Source organism: Labeo rohita, chromosome 11 (genome assembly GCF_022985175.1).
Source record: "Labeo rohita strain BAU-BD-2019 chromosome 11, IGBB_LRoh.1.0, whole genome shotgun sequence".
Taxonomy (NCBI): Eukaryota; Metazoa; Chordata; class Actinopteri; order Cypriniformes; family Cyprinidae; genus Labeo; species Labeo rohita.
Window position 1 is genome coordinate 26,619,902 of NC_066879.1, and position 23,395 is coordinate 26,643,296.

Here is a 23,395-nt window from a genome sequence, read left to right on the forward strand (position 1 = left end):
AAGCTTTTGTGCTTAAAAAGTATACAAATTTTTATTTTTCTAAAAAACGACCGATTGTTTAGCTAAATAAGACCCTTCTTCCTCGGCTGGGATCATTTAGAGCCCTTTGAAGCTGCATTTAAACTACATTTTGGAAGTTCAAAATCAGGGCACCAATAAAGTCCATTATATGAAGAAAAATCCTAAAATGTTTTCCTCAAAAACTATTAGTTATTTTTTTCAGTGTCTCGCATTAAAGTCTGTAATGCTGTGATTCACCTTGTAGCTGGTTGGCGTGGGCTTTCACAAAGACTTTTTTGAAGATCCCCATGGGGGAAAAAATCACTTTCGGAATCAAAGGTGCTTTTTCAAGTGGATGGGCACTATTGCATTCCACTAAATTGTATCTACCAGCCTGTGTGTTCACTGTATTATACTCATTCAACTTGATACACGATTAGCCACAAGATTCCTGCCTGCTCTACTTCTAGCTGGCTCAGAACTGTGGGTATTCTGGCACGGCTAACAAACCCCTGAAGTAATCCTTCCCTTCAAAGACATGGCCTGCCAAAAAGACATGCTCTTGGGCTTACATTAGAATATTAATCAGCTTTAATAAATGATAGACTTTATAATTTATCTAGAGTAGCATAGTGAACTTTTGTGAGCTCTCTGGAGACTGTGTTTGAGGGTCTTTTCGTGGTTTTTCTGGCCTGTTTTGGCTCTAATTGTAACAGTAATGCGGTAATAACTCTGTTCTTTAGATTTCGGATGAGATACGTTTTGCTGTAAGCTGTATTAAAACCAGCCGCTGATTTAATGAACAAGTTAATCCATGTTAATGAAGCACTTACGCTCTTGCTGGATCTTTGCTGTTAGTTCCAAGGAGGGGCGGATTGAGAGAAAAAACAGTTTAATTGTGTTAATAGTTAACAGAGAATGAGGAAACATGGCTATAGTGATGACAGTAATTAAAACATTAACATTAATGTATTAAAATTGCTACTAAACTACTGTTATAAGACAAGACAAAAAATTATTTTAGTTAATGACTGCTAAACTGCAAAAAACAGTAAGTCATAAACATAATAACATGAAAAATAGCAACCAAACAAATAAACCTACCTGTTATTGGGCCACCAGAATGAATGAAGCGGAGGGAAAAAACAGAGAGGGGAAATTACTTTTTAAGACAGAAGAACATCAAATCAAAAATACATCACTGTCACATTAGCAAATCATAATCGGTGCATTTGTCTTCCCCATGTGGCAGCATATTTAATCTTCGACTGTCTTTCTTTGTCAGTCTGTTAAAGTAGCCTTGAGGGGGGGTTCGCACATTCAATAATAACCACAATCAATGTGATGTGTGTTCTTAGAAGACGCAAAAATTGCTTTTGCGATTGTGCTTTGGTAATTAAAGGAATATGACCTTCATCCTTATAGTACCCGTTATAGTACCAGAAAGCATCCATGTGTCTGTTGTGCTTTTTATCGGATAGCGACAGGTGCATCTCCAGCTCTGTGCCATTCATCATCTGACATCAATCATAGCACATAAGCAAGGTCAGGGGGGATGGGACGTCATGAGCAACATATGTGTTAGTGTGCGTGAGCGCATGTGTAAGGTCAGCTGGGAGCCGATGACAACCCTCGTTAATAGAAATCACATTTGGGGAGGGGGCGATATTGGGAGTGAAGGATCATTAGGGAGATAATGGAGAGTTGCTAAAAGTCACATCTCAAGTTCAATTCATCTTTTAGATCAAGGATCTTCTGCAGGGGGGTCTGATGATTATTGTTCGCACATGATGGCATTTGTTCATATTAGCTTACATTAAAAACGAACTAAAGGTAAGAAGTTAAAGTTCAGTCTAAATGTTTACCGTAAATGTTTAGTTGTTCCATCTACATACAGAATATAATCCTTTTTTCAAAGTTTGTTCTGGTTCACAAGTTTGCGATGCGATTTGTTTAAATTCAATATTGATTATTTTGTATATATATCAAGCAAGGGAAAAAACTAAAACACTTGAAGAACAGTAAAAGTTATAATGAATATATGGTGCACATATTTAGCGAAATGCTCCTCTCTAGTTCATTTTTCTAGCTTACTAACAAGTTTATGGTCATCGAATATGTTATTTCTGTGGTAAATGTGACGTTACTTGACATATTGTTTTCAAGCTGCAATATTGACATCTTTCTGCATCTGAAACACCGATTGAGTGATTACATGAGACAGGATACTATGGAAGCCCATTTCCACCACTGAAGGAAAAAAAGTATAAAAAGCAATAAAAAGGTAATTGCGACTTTTTCTCTTACAATTCTCACTTTTGTCTCAGAATTATGAGATATAAACTCGCAATTGCGAGAAATAAAGTCAGAATTGCGTGATATAAACTCACAATTGTGAGAAATATAGTTGCAATGGCGAGATAAAAACGTGCAATTCTGACCTTTTTCTCGCAATTGCGAGTTTGTATCTCACAATTCTTTTTTCTCAGAATTATGAGATGCAAACTCGCAATTGCGAGTTCTAAAGTCAGAACTGCGAGATAAAAACTCATGATACTGACTGTTTCTCACAATTAACTTTTTTCTCGGAATTATGAGATATAAACTCGCAATTGCGAGTTCTAAAGTCAGAATTGTGAGATATAAAATCACAATTGCAAAAAATAAAGTCAAAATTGTGAGATAAAAATTCACGATTCTGACTGTTTCTCGCAATTCAGACTTTTTTCTTAGAATTGTGACATAAACTCACGATTGCAAGAAATATAGTTAGAATGGCAAAATAAAAACGTGCGATTCTGACCCTTTTCTCACAATTGCAAGTTTGTATCTCACAATTCTGACTTTTTCCTCAGAATTATGATATAAACTCGCAATTGTGAGAAATAAAGTCAGAACTGTGAGAAAAAACCTTGCGATTCTGACCTTTATGAGGCATAAACTCGCAATTGCATGTTCTAAAGTCACAATTGCATGATATAAACTCACAATTGTGAGAAATAAAATCAGAATTGTGAGATAAAAACTCATAATTCTGACTGTTTCTCACAATTCACTTTTTTCTCAGAATTATGAGGTGTAAACTCACAGTAGCCAGTTCTAAAGTCAGAACTGCGAGATATAAAATCACAATTCTGACTTTATTTCTCACAATTGCATGATATAAACTCACAACTGTGAGAAATAAAATCAGAATGGTGATATAAAAACCCACAATTCTGACCTTTTTTCGTGCAATTGCTAGTTTGTATCTCACAATTCACACCCTTTTCTTGGAATTGTGAGAAATAAACTTGCAATTGCACAAAATAAAGTCAGAACTGTGAGCTAAAAACTTGCGATTCTGACCTTTTTTTCGCAATTGCAAGTTTGTATATCACAATTCTGACTTTTTTCTCAGAATTATGAGGTATAAACTTGCAATTGCACGTTCTAAAGTCAGAATTGCAAGATATAAAATCAAAGTTCTGACATTTTTTCTCAGAATTGCGTTATATAAACACAATTGTGAGAAATAAAATCAGAATGGTGATATAAAAACCCGCAATTCTGACCTTTTTTCGTGCAATTGCTAGTTTGTATCTCACAATTCACACCCTTTTCTTGGAATTGTGAGAAATAAACTTGCAATTGCGAGAAATAAAGTCAGAATTGTGAGATTAAAACTTGCGATTCTGACCTTTTTCTTGCAATTGCGAGTTTGTATCTCACAATTCAGACTTTTTTCTCAGAATTATGAGGCATAAACTCACAATTGCGTGTTCTAAAGTCAGAATTGCAAGATATAAAATCACAATTGCGAGAAATAAAGTCAGAATGGTGACATAAAAACCCGCAATTCTGACCTTTTTTGTGCAATTGCTAGTTTGTATCTCACAATTCACACCCTTTTCTTGGAATTGTGAGAAATAAACTTGCAATTGCAAGAAATAAGTCAGAATTGTGAGATAAAAACTTGCGATTCTGACCTTTTTCTCGCAATTGCGAGTTTGTATCTCACAATTCAGACTTTTTTCTCAGAATTATGAGGCATAAACTCACAATTGCGTGTTCTAAAGTCAGAATTGCAAGATATAAAATCACAATTGCGAGAAATAAAGTCAGAATGGTGACATAACCCGCGATTCTGACCTTTTTCTTGCAATTGCTAGTTTGTGTCTCACAATTCACACCCTTTTCTTAGAATTGTGAGACATAAACTTGCAATTGCGAGAAATAAAGTCAGAATTGTGAGATAAAAACTTACGATTCTGACCTTTTTCTCGCAATTGCGAGTTTGTATCTCACAATTCAGACTTTTTTCTCAGAATTATGAGGCATAAACTCACAGTTGCGTGTTCTAAAGTCAGAATTCCAAGATATAAAATCACAATTGCGAGAAATAAAGTCAGAATTGTGAGATAAAAACTCACGATTCTGACTGTTTCTCGCAATTCATTTTTTTTAGAATTATGAGGTATAAACTCGCAATTGCGCGCATGATATGAACTCACAATTCTGAGAAATAAAGTCAGAATGGCGAGATAAAAACCTGCGATTCTGACCTTTTTCTCACAATTGCAAGTTTGTATCTCACAATTCAGACCCTTTTCTTACAATGCAGACCATATACAATATGTATATAAATATATGTAACTGCTCTGTCCCTCTATCCAAACAGGGGTTCTTGGTCTCTATAATGCTTTTGATGGTGCGTGTAATATGGAGTGTAAGCATACAAAAGAAGACACAACACAGTCACTAATAGTGTGATCAGATGCTTGTCATTTCCCAGTAGCCCCTGCTGCTGAATACATTCAGAGAGGTCAAGAGGTCAGAGGGGTATTATGAAGTGCTCAGGGACAGGATCAGTGCTCCAATCTTCTCTATCTATACAGATCAATAGAGATTCACACAGACGGGCCTGTAGTGAAAGCTGGAGACAGAGGGGGGAGAGATGATGCAAAAGACCGAATGCGAGAATAAGGGAAAAAGAGAAAAAGAGAAAGGAAAAGCGAATGACGACGCCTTGGGAATAAAGGCGGAGAAGGGGAGCTGGGGAGGTGCTGACAGCCCCTGGTCAGGCTGAATCTCTCTCTATTGTTGAAGCTGGTGAGCGCTCAGCGCCGCCGGGGTGTCTCGCTCTGTATGAGCTTTCAAATCATTTTTCATAAGAGTTTAAGCCAAACCAGGATAGCTATTATTAGAAGGAAACTGAAAAAAAAATGAGGTGTAAAACAAATACAGTTAGACAACAGAAGGCTGAGTGGATTTATTGGTTTCTTTGTTTAGGATGCAATTCAGATACAATGGATTTTCCTCATTTATGCTGCTGAACAGATAATGAGATTATAGCAGGATGGTAGGAATGTGAAAACTGCGTATTTTCAAATTTACTTTCCTAAAACAAAACCAGTTAAAAAGCACTATTATAATTTAGAGTGGTGCTGTGTTATTGTTTATTACTGAATATTCTGTTTATGGAAGCCTGTTAAAGAACTTGATATTTCACATGAAAATATGTTGTATATTGAATAAGTTGTATATTGATGTCACATCTATTATTTAATACATAAAGGTAATACAGCAACTCCATTAAATTCTCAAAGAGTGGTTTAAAAAGCTCATCAAAACACCCATTAGTGCAGAGTATGTAATTTATGTTGCGAGTTGAAGTGGCACACTGAGGTCTAAATATGTGAGTGTGTTTGTGTGTGATGGGGGATGGAATTGTGATTTTCTGTCCCCTTGTGTATACTACAAAAAAGACATTTATTTTCAACATATATATATGCATGTAATTTTTATGTTATATATTATTATGATTTCAGTGATGACTTACGGTCCAGTGGGACTTCAATTGGAGCCACCACCTTTGACAGCAGCAAGATTATTGACAACACTGCCAGTGCCGGCCACCGCTCCTGCGTCCACATCTCTCTCCTCCGATTGGCTGACCCCTCCCGTCCCAGCTCCCTACTGATTTACTTGCACACTTTTAGTTGCAGTGTATGACCTGTGAAAAGAAAAAAAATGCTTATTAAGGAACTTACTCGACATTACTGTGACATTTACAAGGTGCCACTGGCCTTCCTAAAAACAGGACTCCTTAAAGGCTCCTATTTATTTGCAGGGAGACATTTTAATGCTAAAAAACACAATTTTGAGTATGTACTACATGCCTGCTGTGTTCACGAGTAATGCAGGCGTGGGCTGTGCATGCGTGGAGGTTTTCATCTGGCCTACATTTGCAGTTGACACTAGCATTCCCTGGAGCCAGTGGCCCTCTTACAGATGAATGCGGCATCGGCGCATCAACACACCTACACAACACCATACAAACCTCCAAACCAGGAAGAAAAGGATTCTCTGGTCAATCTATTTCTCTTGACAGGAGCACCGAACCCCAAGATGGACGACAGGGATGTTATACATACAGAGGTCTGATAGCAGATGTTAACTCCCCTGGCTTTAGCTGTATGCTCTGGCAGCTCTGTGTCTACGCACTGGTACATCTGTCAAATCCTGCCTTCATAAAACTGACAGTCTCTCCATACTCTCCTCTGCACTCTCTTTCGTCGCCTTGAATAACCACACACACACACACTCCGGAGGTCAGTGACAAACTCTTCCCTCCAGATACCATCTAGTTGGAATAGTTGATCTTAGAGCCATTATGTAAATGAGCAGCCGTGGCCCTGTAATTCACATGCCTCGGGCGGTCTGGGTAGCAGGGCCCTTTATTATATGGAAAAACTGAATTTCAGAATCAGTGGTTGGAGCCTTTCTCTTTCGCTCTACTGCACACAATGAGTGTGGAATGATGATTTTCCAGCATTCTGCTCTTGTGGTTTGTTGTGCGATTAATCAGATATTATAAACTGTACGTTCTGTCAGTTCAAAGTGTGAAATGTACTAAACAGATGGAAAAATGAGAGCTGGATCAAGTGCAAAATTCTTTTATCACACTGATGTGATCATTATCAAATATCCGCACACAAACCATCTGCTGCATGGGTTCAAAGAACCTCAGCTTCCCCTGGGGAAGACAACACATGCCACCTCTTCATGTCATTTAGTCAAGAATGGCTAAAACTGATTGTAACATGAAATGTGCTGGACAGCTAGGTGTGACTGTACTTGTCAATGTCAAAATGACTAAAACAGCCAATAAAATCTAAGAAGGTGGGCTTTACTGCTCACAAAAGCCAAACACGAATTACAAAACAAAGCTTCAGTTTTAACCGAAGTGCATTTTAGAAAAACATTTTAGATTTGATAACTGTTTTCCAATAAAAAATGTTTTTGAATTGAAAATACGGTTTAGGTACCGTAAATATAATGTATGCAATTTATGTCATTCAGACCTGAATGGAACCAGACAAGAAACTCTGGTATTACATATTGGTCTTCTTCAATGTTCAAGACTCTGTTACTGCATTGGTGCGGTCACATCAAAAAAGTGACGCATGAAGCAGTTGGTAAATATGGCAAATTCTGTGACCAACTTGAACCTGAAATACAACTGTTGACATATACAACAATAAATGCCATGTTCTGTCTCGAAACTCTAGACTCTCCCCAGCTCCACCTGTTTAGATCTGCTACAGGTTATTATATTTGCTATTGTGCAGCAGCAGTATATATATATATATATATATAGCTCCATTCAGAACACAATTTTTTGGCACAAAAATTCAAAGTAGGGGTCTCTGGCCGATTATCGCCGCCATTATTAAGCATTTTTATGGTTATCGGTATCGGTTATTTTCAAAAACAATTTGCAGATAAAATAATTTAAAAGCTTTTAAAGAAAGTTTTTTTGTCAGAGCCCTTGTTTTTCTTATTTTTGACATTAATTTTCTTTTTTACACCAGACATATATGGGTAACAAATAGGCAGTAAAAAATGCTTATTTTGGAAAAGACAAAGACAGTTTTTGAAGAAGAAATGCATATATTATAATGCATATATGTAGTGTGAACTCTTAATAATATACAAATAGCATGAGAGAGATTTATCTTCATTGTTGGACACTTATTTTCATATAGTGTTATTTATGTAATAAGAAATTATAATTAATTTTTTCCCCATGATTTGTTGGACGATTTCAGTACAAACTTTGACAACAAGACAAAATTTGCTGTCATCTGTTCAAAACTGCTGAGAATTATAACATTTTAGGATGAGTGATATATCTACCCTATTGCAATACTCAGCTGTTTTTTATTTATTTATTTATTTATTTTTTTAAGATATTTTGAGATAAAAACAAATCTGCGGTTTTATGTCACACCATAGGACATTAGGTCACACTAAAGGACAGAAATGGTAGTTATTAAAGTATTTCTATTTAATTTTGAACATGTCAAAGAAATAAAGTTTAATTTTGATACAAACAATATCAACATGTTTTTTAAACAAATAATAATTTTTATCAACAAAATTGATGTAGTCAATCAGTATGTTACTAAAACTCTTCTAGCCTTCTGCATGTGCGGCACAGCTAAATATGATTGATATTCAAACTATGTTCATTAAGATGTGAATGAATTGTTTAAAACTACTGTATATGGCTACTCTTTTTAAGGCATCATTTTGATTCTATTCACTTTCTGCATCGTTCTTTTAGGATTTTCTCCCTTCCGGTGGATCCCTGTTAATTTTCTGTCTATATTCCATGTTCTCTCTCTTCCACTAATTTTTCTCCCTCATTTCTTTATATTTCAAAAACAAATGATCACATTTTCTACTTATTTTCATAACAGTTTATAACTGTACAAGCTTTCTACAAAAACATCAGGAAATCGTTTAATGTAGTGCATTTGACACTGAAAATGTTTTTAAAAAGAATAAAAAAAACAGTTAAACAAATCTTATTTAATTATTTAAAATGCTTTTTAAAGAGACCTTGTCCTCCGGTGTGACATCTTTGTCCTGTGGTATGACAATACAGGAGTCACACCAGAGGACATTATCTGTCACACCAAAGGACGTTTCAGCCTTTTGTGTCAAGTAATGACCTTGCTATTTTGAGCTAACCTGTCATTAGTGGTAAGCAAGAAAGATGTGCATAATTTTCCATGATTATGTAGTTTAACATGCAGTTTTTAATTAAAAAATATAATTTAGGAGTGTCACACCAAAGGACAACAAAACGTAGTTCTGAGATAAAACAAAATTCACCATGTGCACATGTCATGGTCTTGACAGGGGGCTTCAGTAACATGATCATGAATGGGGTCCTTCAACTAATTACATTTTTCTCTGGAATTGGCCGATTTAAAATCAGGATATGGTGTCACACCAAAGGACAAATATATATATAAGTTCCAACGCTTTGAGAAATATATGGATGGAAAAAAATGATTGCCATTTACTAAAATAGACACTTGTACAATTATGCCGGCGGTATTCATTAACATTTTTATGCTTTTCTTTTTAATTTATAAAAGTTGTAATTTATTGAACCATGTTTTTGAAAATTTTGAAATTTGACTCAAAAATTTTAAAAATTGAATAACACTGCAGCTTTTGGTATTGGAATCAACCCTGAAAAACAGGTTGACCCCTAATTCAAAGCATTCAACAATATATAAACAGATACATTTACACTAAATACCACTAATAAAGCTAGAAAATCCAATAATAGATATAACTGAGGTGAAAAAGCGTTGGACGAACGCTACGTTTGCTATGACATATGCCGAAAAGCAATTTAACAAGTAGCTACACTGCTACTTGTCGGATAAAGCAGCTTATTACCGAAGAAGGAATGCTACTTTTTAAAAGCTATTCAACACTTATTGTATTGACACAAAGAAGGAAAGCATACAAAAAACAAGAGAGATGCAGTGAACTTGTCTCAAAAATGCCCTTCACCCTGACCATCATACTCGTCATAACAGAGTCCAGGTGGTTAGAAGGAGAGACAGTCTGAGGCCTGGAGAGAATATGGGCTTAAGCCAGAAACGATCTGCCAGAGAGGTCACTGTCTGCCCAGGGACCCGGCATCCTTTTATTTCTTGTTCAAACTCTTTCAAAGAGCCTGAATCTCTTTAGGCTGCCAAGAATCCCATTAGTGCAATTACAAGAATCTGCTAAATCTTTTACCACTTTGGTGTCAAGGTGAATACTTGGCATAATAAATCCAGTACATATGCATACAAGCACATCCACACATTTATATATCATGCATGCCTCCAGAATAAAACTCCTCCAGCAGGAGTTTTTTTGGCAGGCTCAGATGTCTGAGAAACTCCCAATATGTTAAATATCAGTACAGCAACGATCTAACCCAAATACTGTAAAAAGACCAAAGGGAACCAACAGCATTGCCAATCTAACCCTCACCATCATACTGGGGCTTTTCAGTTCATTCTAATGGAGTGAACTGAGGTTTAGACATATCTGATGAAGTGCTTTGTGCTCATTGAGCTGTAGTATATTGAGATTACAGAGAAGCATGTGGGCTAATAGCATGTGTCAAAGTCTCCTTCTGTGACCCCAGCAATGTGAAGACAGGATTCATGGCACATGTCCTAGATGGGGTGACACAGGGTTTGCTTCCTGCCAAAGGTCAGATGAGCCATGGTTTAGTCACTGACTGAGCAGATTTCCATCATTTCATTCATAGTGTCTATAATTCAAAACATATTTAACAAGAAGCACAAAATAAGAGTAAAAACATTGACTGCTTGTCTGACTAAAGCAAATACACTGGATCTACTTTAGAAAATCTCTACCAGCTTTCCACGTGTTGACTATGGAAGTTTAATTTTGCCTTTGTTTAAAAAAAATGGTAATTGTGACATTATATATTATATATATATAAATGTAACTCTTACAGTTGTAGCTTTATATTTCACAATGTGACTTCATTTCTTGATTTACACTTTTTCTTAGAAATCAGTGTTGTTATAGTTAATTAGAACAACAACTGTTAAAAGTTGTTCAAGTTAACTGAAATAAAACTGACAAATATAAATATTAAATGAAAATCTAAAGATCAAAGCCATATTGAACTATTCCAAAGTAATAAAAACAACAACAGCATACAACACATTTACTAAAACTGAAAATTAAATTACAAAAATAAAAATAAAATAACAAAACAACTCAAAATAATAATAAATACTATGATAGTATATTAATAATACTAAATAAAAGGCTATAATACAGGCTTCCATAGGTGACAAATTAAGCCAAAGAAACATACTTGGGACAAAATCACTACGGATCTATTTATGAAAGGAAAAATTATATATTTTATATTATATATTTTTAGTGAGAAAAGGAGTCCTGTAAAATGATTTTCATGGCCACTAAGAAATATTTATGAACCTATAGTTGAGGTCAAAAGTTTACATACACCTAGCAGAATCTGCAAAAATGTTAATTATTATACCAAAATAAGAGGGTTCATACAAAATTTTTACTTAGTATTGACCTAAATATTTCACATAAAAGATGATTACATATAGTCCACAAGAGAAAATAATAGTTGAATTTATAAAAATGACCCTGTTCAAAAGTTTACATACACTTGATTCTTACTACTGTGCTGTTACTTGAATAATCTACAGCTGTGTGTGTTTTTTTGTTTGTTTGTTTGTTTGTTTTTTGTTTAGTGATAGTGAATCCCTTGTTTGTCCTGAACAGTTAATCTGCCCCGCTGTTCTTCAGAAAAATCCTTTAGGGCCCACAAATTCTTTACAAATCTTTAGCATTTTTGTGTATCGTTTTTCCTTCTGAAGCATCAGTGAGCATTTGAACCCTATGTAATATTTGCATATGAGTACCTCAGTTGTCCTCAGTGTGAAAAGATGGACCTCAAAATCATATAGTCATTACTGGAAAGGGTGCAAATACAAAAAGAAAATGCTGAAAGTCCTTAGAATTTCTGGGTCCTGAAAGATTTTACTGAAGAACAGCTGGTAATTTAACTGTTCAGGACAAACGGAAAAAAAAAACAAAAAAAAAAAAACACAGTTGTGGATCATTCAGGTAACAACACAGTATTAAGAATCAAGGGGATGTAAACTTTTGAACATGGTCATTTTTATAAATTCAACTATTATTTTCTCTTATGGACTATATGTAAACATCTTTTATGTGAAATATCTTAATTCAGGTCAGTACTAAAAAAAAATAACATGCATTTTGCACTATCCCTCTTATTTTGGTAAAATTATTAACATTTTGCAAATTCTGCAAGGTATATGTACATTTTTGACCTCAACTGTAAATTTACCTGCCATTGTGTGGGGAAGTCAATTTTGGACCCTGGTGCACGCTTCAGAAAAAGCATTTTCAAATCACAGCTAGATGCTAGTTAACTCCAGCCCTTAGTTAAATTATTTTCAAATTAGACCTCACATTTAATTATATTAACACCAGCTCATCATCTGCATTCTGGGATTCATTAATGCTATATAATTAAACAGTCTGTGCGCTCTTATTTGCATGGATGTCTAGACGCATCTATGTTTCACGTTAGTATCCTTTCAAGTTAGTATCCTTTCATCTACAACCAGAAAAAAATCTTCAGATGGAGTATTTTCACACAAATGGCTTGTTAGATCAAGGCTGAGGCGAATGAGGTGGGCTTCAGCGTGCAACTAAAACAGCCATTCACAACATAATAGTCCTGAAACCCACTTGAGCTCCATCAGAGCAGGTGAGTGGGCATAGTGTCGCACTCTTCACTCATTAATGGTCACGGTTATCACAGCTTATTAATGCATGATGACAACAGCACCCACTGGAAGACCTTATTCAGTGAGAAAGTCACACTTTTTTGATGCACTTCATGGCTGCGGTAAAATTTACGAAGGCATTTAGTATTCTGAAAAAGAGAATAGACTGGCCGCATTTACACTTTTAGCCAGATTTGATTTTTACATTGATATGTAGTGGTTGCCGCATTTTCCATTAAAACATCTTATGCATATGGGTTGTTGACGTGACATGGCATTTTCACTGTCCCACAAGATAAAAATGAATACAATTAATATTGTCGTTATTTAAAATGCTGTAAATCATTAAACATTTCTTTGTCCTAGAGTACATGGAACTGTTGTTATAAAAGCTGCAGTGTTATTTGATTTTTTAAATTTTTGAGCCAAATCTCAAAATTGTCTTATGGTGTCTCAAGCATGGTTTAAATAATTACCTTTACCTTTAACTTTTATAAATTAAAAAGACAAGCATAAAAATGTTAATAAATACCTCCAGCATAACTGTACAAGTATCTATTTTAGTAAATGGCAAAAAAAAAAAAATCCTCTGGTGTGACACCATATCCTGATTTTCGGCCAATTCCAGAAAACAAAATTATTAGTTAAAGGACCCCATTCTTCGTCGTTTTACTAAATCCCCACGTCAAGCCCATGACGTGCACATAGTTAATTCTTGTCTCAGAATTGTTCAAATATTTAACCTTTTTGAAACCACTACAAAAGTGTTACATTTTGTTGTCCTTTGGTGTGACACCCCTAAATTATATTTTTAATTAAAAACTGTATGTTAAACTACATAATCATGGAAAATTATGCGAATGTGTCTTGCAAACCGCTAACGTCAGGTTAGTTTGGAATAATAAGGTCATTAATTGTGACACTATGGTGTGACAGAAAATGTCAAATGACAATGTCAATGACAAAGATGTCACACCAGAGGACAAGGTCTCTTTAAAAGCATTTTAAATAATTAAATAAGATTTGTTTAACTCCTTTTTATTCTTTTTTGATAATTTTCAGTGTTCATAAATGCAATAATTATATTAAAGTATTTTCTGATGTTTTTGCAGAAACAAAGTACTGTTAAAAAGTGTCATGAAGTATAAAATGTGATACTTTGTTTTTGAAACAGAAAGAATTGAGGGAGAGAAATTAGAGAGAGGATGTGGAAATTTAGACAGAAAATTATCAGGGATCCACCAGAAGGGAGGAGATCCTAAGAGAACGGTGCAAAAAGTAAATAAAAATTAAAAAATTAAATAGAAATACTTTAATAACTACCAACTGTCCTTTAGTGTAACATAATGTCCTATGGTGTGACGTAATGTCATATGGTGCAACACACATATCTCAAAATATTAAAAGAAAAATCAGTTGAGTATTGCAATAGGGGAGATAGAAATATATCTTGTTTTAAAATGGTTTAATTTAAAGAGATGACAGCAAAGTTTGTCTTTAATTTTTTAATTTTTTAATTTTTAAAACAAATTTCTTAATTTTTGTTATGTCAAACCATAGGACAAATTTATGGTACAGTCCAGTAAAAATGTAAAAAAAAAAAAAAAACTTAGGGAGTTAGGGAACCTTTATATTTTCTTAAAGATCAGACTTCACACTAAATATATTTCTGCTTCAAAAATGGTCTTTCACCAAAAAAAAAAAACAAAAAAAAAAAAAAAACATGTTTTACTAGCTATTTGTCGACTACCCATATCTCTTAAATAAATAAAACTAAATGGCAATTTGAGGTCAAATGTCCTTGGTGCCACTGTAGGTTGAAGGTCTAGCAGTCTGGGGTTTCATCTCTCTGTCTCTCTCTCTCACCATGTCCCTAGTGTGCTGATGGTAGTACAGCCCCAGGCAGTCTTCTCATCCAAACACACGCACACACATTACCCATACTCCCACTCTATAAATACTCACATGCCCATCACAGCCAATTACCCTCAGTGGAGCCGTGCCTCTGTGCCCCAGACGCCCCACTCACTCTTCTTCAGACCCCCTTCAGCACTGTTCTTCACTGAGACAGATTTTGAGGATGCTGGACTAGATGCCCCCTACAGCTGTCACTTACACACACCATATGCATGTTTTAACACTCCATTTTCAATAGACGTGAAAAACGTTACGCTCGTTTTACCTAAGGGCATGAGGGAGATTTGCCATAATTTCCAACAGACAGTGTTGACACTAGAATAAGTATTTATATGTGATAACATACATCGTTCACAGTGACATAAATTTGTCAGCCGGTACAGATTTTAGACTATCGTCTCTATCGCAGTTACACGCTCATGTGATGTTGCTGTGCCACGTGGTCACAATAACATATCGTTTGCATGCGTTTTTAGGCTTTGTGGTTTAAAAGCAACTGATTTTAAGCTGCTGAAATGCAATCAGGACCACAAGAGAACTCATTTTGCTATATGCATGCACGTAAAGACTGTGCTCATAGAGTGTGGGAATATAGAACAGTGTTATTTTTGCCACTTTATAGGCCTTGAATGGTAAAATACACACTGTGGTATGTGTCAAAATGCCTGTCTTTGCAAGTATCCCCAGAAACACAGTAATTTAGGTCTTAAGTGAAAGCCAACAGCTGAGAAAGAAAACACACATGTAACAATATATTGGATCCGGGCAGCTCTTAAAGTGACAGCAGTCTAATATTCCTGCTGTCTGTCATTCATGTTAATCAAACAACATAAGAGAAAATCTCTCATTGCTCTTGACTAAATCACTTTTGTAACTTTAATATGAAGAAATATATCTTTATTTTACACAGTGAAGAATATGCAGTATTTTTATACTTTGGATTACTTTATACAATGTGTGTAGAATTTCTTATTTATTTGTTCTACTGTAGTTTTTTTTGTCCTGTTGCTTATAATTAGTTTCTTATTGTTATTTAACTACTTGTCTTCAGTGAGATAGACTACTTAGACTAGTATTATTTTTTTGTTTGTGATATTGACACTGGTGACAAGAATTCTGAAATTTCTATTATATTCTGATATCACATACACCTTATTTAAAGAAAAAAATCACTATATTGTAATATATATTGTTACCATAAAATAAAATTAATAAAATGATTCTGGTCATATCTCACACCCCTAATAGTGAATGCTAAATGGTGTAACTGACTAACTGAAAAATAAAATAAAATAAAATAAAATAAAATAAAATAAAATAAAATAAAATAAAATAAAATAAAATAAAATAAAATATTGTATTGTATTATAATGATTTACAATATGACTCTCTGGAATACCTGATTGATTATTCTGCTATCAATTTTTTTTTTACAGTAATATAGTACAACTGCCCATAAATAAATTAGTATTATAAAATAAAATAAAAACACGACTGCAGAGCAATCAAGATACTGTGTGTAAACTTACACAAAATGGCTGGAAATTTGGCCAATTCCAAGGCTGATGATGGCAGAGACTTCTAAGACCTGTAAAGATAAAAAAAAAAGGGTTTATGGTCATTTCCTAACATGACTGTGTTCTGTTCAATTGTATTCATTTATTATTATTTCTCTATTTTTATTCTGTGCCTACACACCACTGGTTTTTAAACAGAGAGTTATACAGAAGCAAAACTCGTTGACATTCTCTTCCAGTTTTCTTTAGGCTGGCCACACACTAGACGATTTTCAAATCTCTTAAATAAAACCATGGGAAACCACAGACATGAAGACAGTTTCAACCGATTTTTAGCCTTAAAATCCTCTAAATGCACACACTAGATGATTTGACTAGATATGAACATAAAAGAAATATCGTATGGCGATATAAGGAGAGGTGTGCTTTTGCTTTTGCCTGGTAGACAATGCAATGGGTGGAATAATCCTACAGATGTAGGCCGCATTCAAACAGCAGTTACAGTTGATGTCAAAAGTCTGGAGGTCCACAAAATGTTAATTATTTTACCAAAATAAGAGGTATCATACAAATTGCATGTTATTATTTATTTAGTACTGGCCTTAATAAGATATTTCACATAAAAGATGTTTACATATAGTCCACAAGAGAAAATAATAGTTTGAACAGAATGGAGATGTGTACATTTTTCTTATTTTGCCTAAATATCATATTTTTTCAGGACAAAAGTTTCAACCAATTTTTAGCCTTAAAACCCTCTGAATATCAAACATGTTTGATATTTACAATTTGAGTTCAGGGACACTCCTTTCCGTTTTAGAGCAGTTAAATAACTGTAATGACACCTCACAATAGAGTTTTTTTTTGGACAAAGAAACATTTGCGTCAAGCCTCGAATCAGGCCACACCCCGCGATCGTTCGAGGGGTAAAATCTTCTAGTCAGCGACCAGCCTCAGTTAGTTCTTTACCTGCAGACAAGAGAGGTTTTACCATAACAAGAAGCATTACACTTCACTTAAGCATACCATCAAAATCTGTGGCCCTGAAAACCGACAAGATTACTGAGTATTGGACAGAAGCTGTGTAATCTTGACCTCTGAGACATGGGAGCTTGACCTCTGTCAAACAGAGGGACTACAAGGCCTTTCCTGACTTGACATAATATTGAGAGAGGAAGTGAAGGAGAAAGAACAGTGAAAAAGAAAGGAGCGAGAGAGACGTGACTAACATAGAGCGATGGATGAAGTGCTGATAGATGGGTAGAGTGAATCCTGCTGACATCTCGTTCTCCTGTGGCAGGCTGCACAGACTGATCTCTATGGACATTAAAGACGCTGAGTAGGAGAACATACAGGAAACAACCTCCGCCAATACACTGTGTGGATGTGAGCATGCTCAAGACATGCTATAGATGTGCAACTTGGGGATAGCTTGTCTGTGACCATTACATTTCCCAGTTGCACAATTCTGAGATGTCCAGAACACTCCAAACGCTATTTCTAACACTATTTGTGCTATGAACACGAATGATACACTGTATCATCTGGCTTGCTTCGTAGACAATAAACTGGGTGGAATAATCCTACAGATGTAGGCTGCATTCAAACAGCATCAGAATATGGTAGTCAGCACTGCATTTCAATTCTTAATACAGTTACAGCTGAGGTCAAAAGTTTACACCCCCCTTCCAGAATCTGCAAATGTTAATTATTTTACCAAAACAAGAGGGATCATACAAAATGCATGTTATTGTTTATTTAGTACTGACCTGAATAAGATATTTCACATAAAAGATGTTGACATATACTCCACAAGGTGGGGGGGGGGTGAAAACTTTTGAACAGAATGGAGATTTTTCTTATTTTGCCTAAATATAATTTTTTTTTTCATTTAGTACTGCCCTTCAGAGGCTACAGAAGACAGTTACATGTTTCCCAGAAGTCAAAATAAGTTACATTTACCCTGATCATTAAATTTAAAAGGTTTTCACCCCCCAGCCCTTAATGCATGGTTTTTCCTTCTGGAGCATCAGTGAGCATTTGAACCTTTTGTAATAGTTGCATATGAATCCCTCAGTTGTCCTCAGTGTGAAAAGATGGACCTCAAAATCATACAGTCATTGTTGGAAAGGGTTCAAATACACAAAAATGCTGAAAAAACTAAAAATTTGTGTGACCTGAAGGATTTTTCTGAAGAACAGCAGGCAGTTTAACTGTTCAGGACAAACAAGGGACTCATGAACAACTATCACAAAACAAATATACACAGCTGTGGATCATTCAGGCAACAACACAGTATTAGGGGATGTAAACTTTTGAATGACTTGTATGTTTTTTATAGTTATATCATCTGATGTAGTTAATATCAGAGTGATATTTTTCTTCAAATATCAGCAGCACGATTAAAATGTGATTGATTTTTTTTTTTTTTTAATAATCCAATAAGCAAGAAGTTCATATTAATTGACTTATTTTAGACCTGTTCCTGTTTTTGCTGTATTCGGTCAACAAAAATAGTTCCAAAATATAGCTGCAAGCAGCAATTGCGGGGCCAAGCACAAAAGAGGCAGAATGAGGAGTTAAGCACGGCAAGGAGCAGCAGACCGACTACAACAGTGAGTAACTTAAGCCATTTTAGGATAATATCAGTTGAAATGGCTGAAAATCATAAATACAACCAATCGTAATAAAATTTAATGGCTTATCACTTTTGACCAACAGGTGGTGCTGTTTTCAAATTTATGTGACGTGTTCTGTGTGAAATGACAATGACACACACAAAGTTTGCCATCATTATGTCAAAGCTTTGCAGAGATACAGCCTCAGATGTAGTTTGGCATCTTTCCAGCAAATTTGTTGATGCGCTAAACGAAAACGGTTTCGTATATCGACACGAAATTCATAACTTTTTGCCAGCATAGTCTGATGATGATCTGAGTCAAATTTGGTGAAGATCGGACTAACAGTCTGGGAAGAGTTTGAAAAAGTAGGTTTTGTACATTAATCAAAATGGCGGACAGGAAGTTTGGCCAATTTCGGCATAATGGGTATCAATGTTCTCGACTTGACCCAAGGAATCTATTTGTATCAGTTTCATTCCAAAAGGCTAATGTAAACAGAAGTTATTAGCATTTTTGTAAATTTCATTATTAATGTTTAGTGAATGGCGTATTACTTCTGAGCCATAGGTGGCACTGTTACCAAATTGATGTGGCTTGGTCAGAGTGTGGTGACAATAGCACATATAAAATTTGGTGTCAATATGTCAAAGCTTTGCAGAGATACAGACTCGGATGCAATTTGGCATCTTTCCAGTAAATTCGTTGATGCGCTAAACGAAAACGGTTTCGTGTATCGACACAAAATCCATAACTTTTTGTCAGCATGGTCTGAAGATGATCTGAGTCAAATTTGGTGAAAATCGGACTAACGGTCTAGGAGGAGTTCGAAAAAGTAGGTTTTCAACATGAATCAAAATGGCGGACAGGAAGTTCAGCCAAAATTGGCAAAATTGGTATCGGTGTTCTCAGCATGACCGAAGGAATCTATCAAAATCAGTTTCATTTCAATAGGCTAATGTACGCAAAAGTTATTAGCATTTTTTGAAATTTCGTTATAACTTTTGACCACAAGGTGGCGCTGGCCCCAAAATTTTTATGTACATTCAGGGCATGGTGCCGAACATTTTTGTAATTAATGCCGAAACGATACGCTAATCCGTTCTCAAGATACAGCATTTTAAAGCTAAATTCAAAATGGCCGACACCCAAAATGGCTGACATGGGAAAATTGGATATGGTTCGACTCGGTATGACACACCGAATCTAAAGAGACCAGTTTTGTGATTTTTGGACAAATCATTCAGACGTTATAAAGAAAAATAGCCATTTTTCGTATCTCCTGACCACTAGGGGGCACTGCACCGAAACACTGCAGGTAGGCTCAGGTCATGCTTGTTATAACACATACCAAGTTTGGTGTCAATATGACAAACTATTACGGAGATATAGCCTCACATTGATTTTTGCTAGCTTTTCGTAGAATTCTTTCGCGTGTTATTCGTGAACGGCTGGACGAATCGACTTGAATTCCATAACTTTTTGCCAGCGTGGTCTGAAGATGATCTGGATCAATTTTTGTGACAATCGGTGCAACGGCCTAGGACGAGTTCGAAAAAGTAGGTTTTACGAACAATTGAGAATAGCGAAAAAACTAAACCTTACGATTTTTGAATTTTGGTGTCCATTCAACTCGGCATAAGCCAAGGAATCAGAGGAAAAAAGAATTTTTGTTGTGTGACTTACGGTTCAAACGTTATTAGCATAAATCTTTGGAAAGTTTGGACAAGTGGTGGCGCTAGAGAGTTTGAGTTAGAGACTCCAAACTTGCTATGGCTAATGTTGGGACTGTCCTCTATCAGTGTGCCAAATTATACAACTTTCCCGCAAGCGGTTCTATGGGCTGCCATAGACTTGCGGCGGAAGAGGAAGAAGAAGAAGAAGAAGAAGAAGAAGCGGAATAATAATAACGCCAACGGATACAATAGGTGCCACCGCACCTCTGGTGCTTGGCCCCTAATAAAGCCACAGCAGAAATGTTTTGCATCTCTGAGCAACACACAATGGTGTTTCATTACTGAATCGATCAGTCGTTTGAACGAATCGGTTGAATGAATGACTCAATGACTTAATGATCAGCTGCCACCTACTGGTGATTATAGGTTCATATTTAAAATATATTTTCCTGTTTTTTTTTTCCCAGAATCATTTCAAATATCACTACTGAACATGTTGTTTTTAAAACATCAAAATTATTTATGCATTTGTAACTGCAGGTTAACTGCACTCATGTCCTGCTTTAAACAGTCTGTGTACATGCATCTAAATGCCACTTCAAATGTAGATTCTGTGCCACTTCTGCATTGCAAACACAAATTGTGTTGACACTGATTACATTTGATTGGTGTGTTACTATTTAAATACATGAATTAAATGTAAGAATTTGACACAAAAAATAATGCATACATTTAATTAGGTCAGAAAAACATAGCTTTATAAAGGTAAAAACGGCCATAAAAGGTAAAAATCAAGTTAATTTCTGTTACTCCTGCAAACTAACTACCACACAGAATATGAAGAATAACAAAAGCTTTGGGAATCAGCTGTCCACGCCAGTCCTAAACCTAGCAACACCCTAGCAACCACCAAGAACACCATATACGATGAAGCAGTCACAAGAAAAGTCTTCTAAATCTAAACTGGCATTTCAGAACTGAAATGATTAATATAATAGTTGTGCATTTTTGCATGAAAATGTGGACAGTTATAATGGAAAGGACAGACATGAGGACAGGTCAAACCAAAAACACCCACAAAAGCCTGGAGGAAGGTGGTCTGAACTTCTGCTCTCGTTGACAACCAGACAACCAGTCAGTCACGCAATCATACACACAGCATCTTGCTCACACTTCACTAGACCTCCTCCCAGGAGCCCACAAAGGTTCTTCCTGCCTCCCTTGAAGCACAATGTTTACATGCTGCTTTAGTTTTACATCCATTGTCTGTTTGTCCTCCAAATATCTCATATTGTCCAGTAACATCTGCTCCTCATGGACTACACTTCCTGTCTGACCTCTGACACTGTCCATTACTGGATCTTATTAGCATTTACAGGTCAGAAGGCCACAGTAATAACAAGCCACACAGATGGGCAAGATGGTCCAGTATGCAATGTCATCCAATTAAAGCTTGGAGGTGGATACACGTATGCTTTAAATTATGCAAAAAAATGGACAAATAAACTAGAAAGGTAAAGAAGACTTCAGTCAAAAGTGTCCAGAGCTGTGTAGATCTTATGGTTGGCAGGAGCAATGGTTCAATGTTGCAGAATGACCTAGTTATACCAGGAGAGAGGATGGAGAGAATAGATGCGGGGAGGGGGCAGCAGGGAGAGGAAAGGGAGGGGACAGAAAAAAGGGGGGACCTTAGAGGAGCAGAATGAAAAGTAGTTTGGTGGAAAGCGAGAGGAAGACGGGGGAGGGATGAAGACAGTGGAAAAGCAATGGAGTGAAAGAGGCGTATCTCCAGCCCTGAGGGAAACGATAAATCAATCCCACCTCTTCCTGATTAGAGCCGAAACAATTCCTCCTCCTCCCACACATTGCTGGCAAATATTACCTTATGTATATCCAGAAATAATTCACACCTGGAAAATGAACCGCTGGGAAATTTATGCATAAAAGTTAGTCTTAAGTTTTCTATTCAAAGCAGATCTTCTTATCCACTGTACCCCTGAGCAGGAGAGGCAAGAGCTGCCTGGATGTTTTACCACAAACTGCCAGATGCTGACCTACTCTACTCAAGGTGGGATGAGGGGATCCTTGCGGCAGGGAGAAGATCTGGGTCATGATGCTCTAATGGTCTTGTAGCGACAAATAAACAAATTTAAAACATTTTTGACAGCACTGGTTTTAAACAACCTAATGGTGAAGACTTAAAGTGGACATCTGATGCACATTTTTTGGTATGATTCTTAGGGTCTTCATTAAATGTCTGTAACATACTTTGGTTAAAATTTACCTTGTCAAAAACAGCTCTGTTCACATCGTCCCGTTTCAGTCCATGTCTCTTTAAAGGGATAGTTAACTCAAAAATTTAAATTTGATGTTTATCTGCTTACCCCCAGGGCATCCAAGATGTAAGTGACTTTGTTTATTCAGTAGAACACAAAGATTTTTAGGTCAAACCGTTGCAAGCTGTCAGTCTTATAATATAACTTTGACACGTCACGCACTGGCTACTGTGAACACGATCGGGACAGTTGGACATTACAGTGGATCAGATATAAATACTGTTCAGTTTTTTGCACAGGCTAATTGTTTCATGTCCTAACACCTCAATGTATCGTCACAAGCTGCAGGGTTTCATTTGGTTTTGTCTGTGTATGTTTTTTTGACTCTCAAAGCCATGGATCCCATTGACTGCTATTATATGACTGACAGATTGCAACAGTTTGAGTTAAAACTTTGCTAATATGGGTCATATTAGTCAGCAGTCATGGGTGGGGCCTGAGCAGTATGACGTCATACTGCTCAGAAAATAACAACGACTTGATAATTGAGACTGTTTAGGTTTTCTGGAGATTAAAAAAGAGGAGTGAATGGATTTTTATAATTGTAGGGTGGTTGCTGCTCACCCTGCCCTTTTCTTCCGTTCAAAAACAAAACTAAGCCACTGTGTTCTCAATGTCAGGAGAAGATACAGACTCATGTATCATAGATGTTCA

General features: G+C 36.0%; 1 protein-coding gene across 15 annotated transcripts in view; it reads right to left on the bottom strand.

Moving 5' to 3' along the window:
• Positions 1–23,395, bottom strand: part of nfasca (neurofascin homolog (chicken) a) — a 129,819-nt gene that overhangs the window by 59,272 nt on the left and 47,152 nt on the right. For 10 of the 15 annotated variants that reach the window (XM_051122226.1, XM_051122239.1, XM_051122229.1 and 7 more), the window contains exons 2-4: positions 16,124–16,182; positions 5,822–5,995; positions 834–851 (exon numbers count right to left, since the gene is read on the bottom strand). In XM_051122226.1, coding sequence (XP_050978183.1) covers positions 834–851; positions 5,822–5,915 — 112 coding nt within the window. In that variant the 5' untranslated portion in view covers positions 5,916–5,995; positions 16,124–16,182. The remainder of the gene's footprint in view (positions 1–833; positions 852–5,821; positions 5,996–16,123; positions 16,183–23,395) is intronic. The other 5 variants (XM_051122231.1, XM_051122228.1, XM_051122232.1 and 2 more) reach the window with 1 other exon arrangement.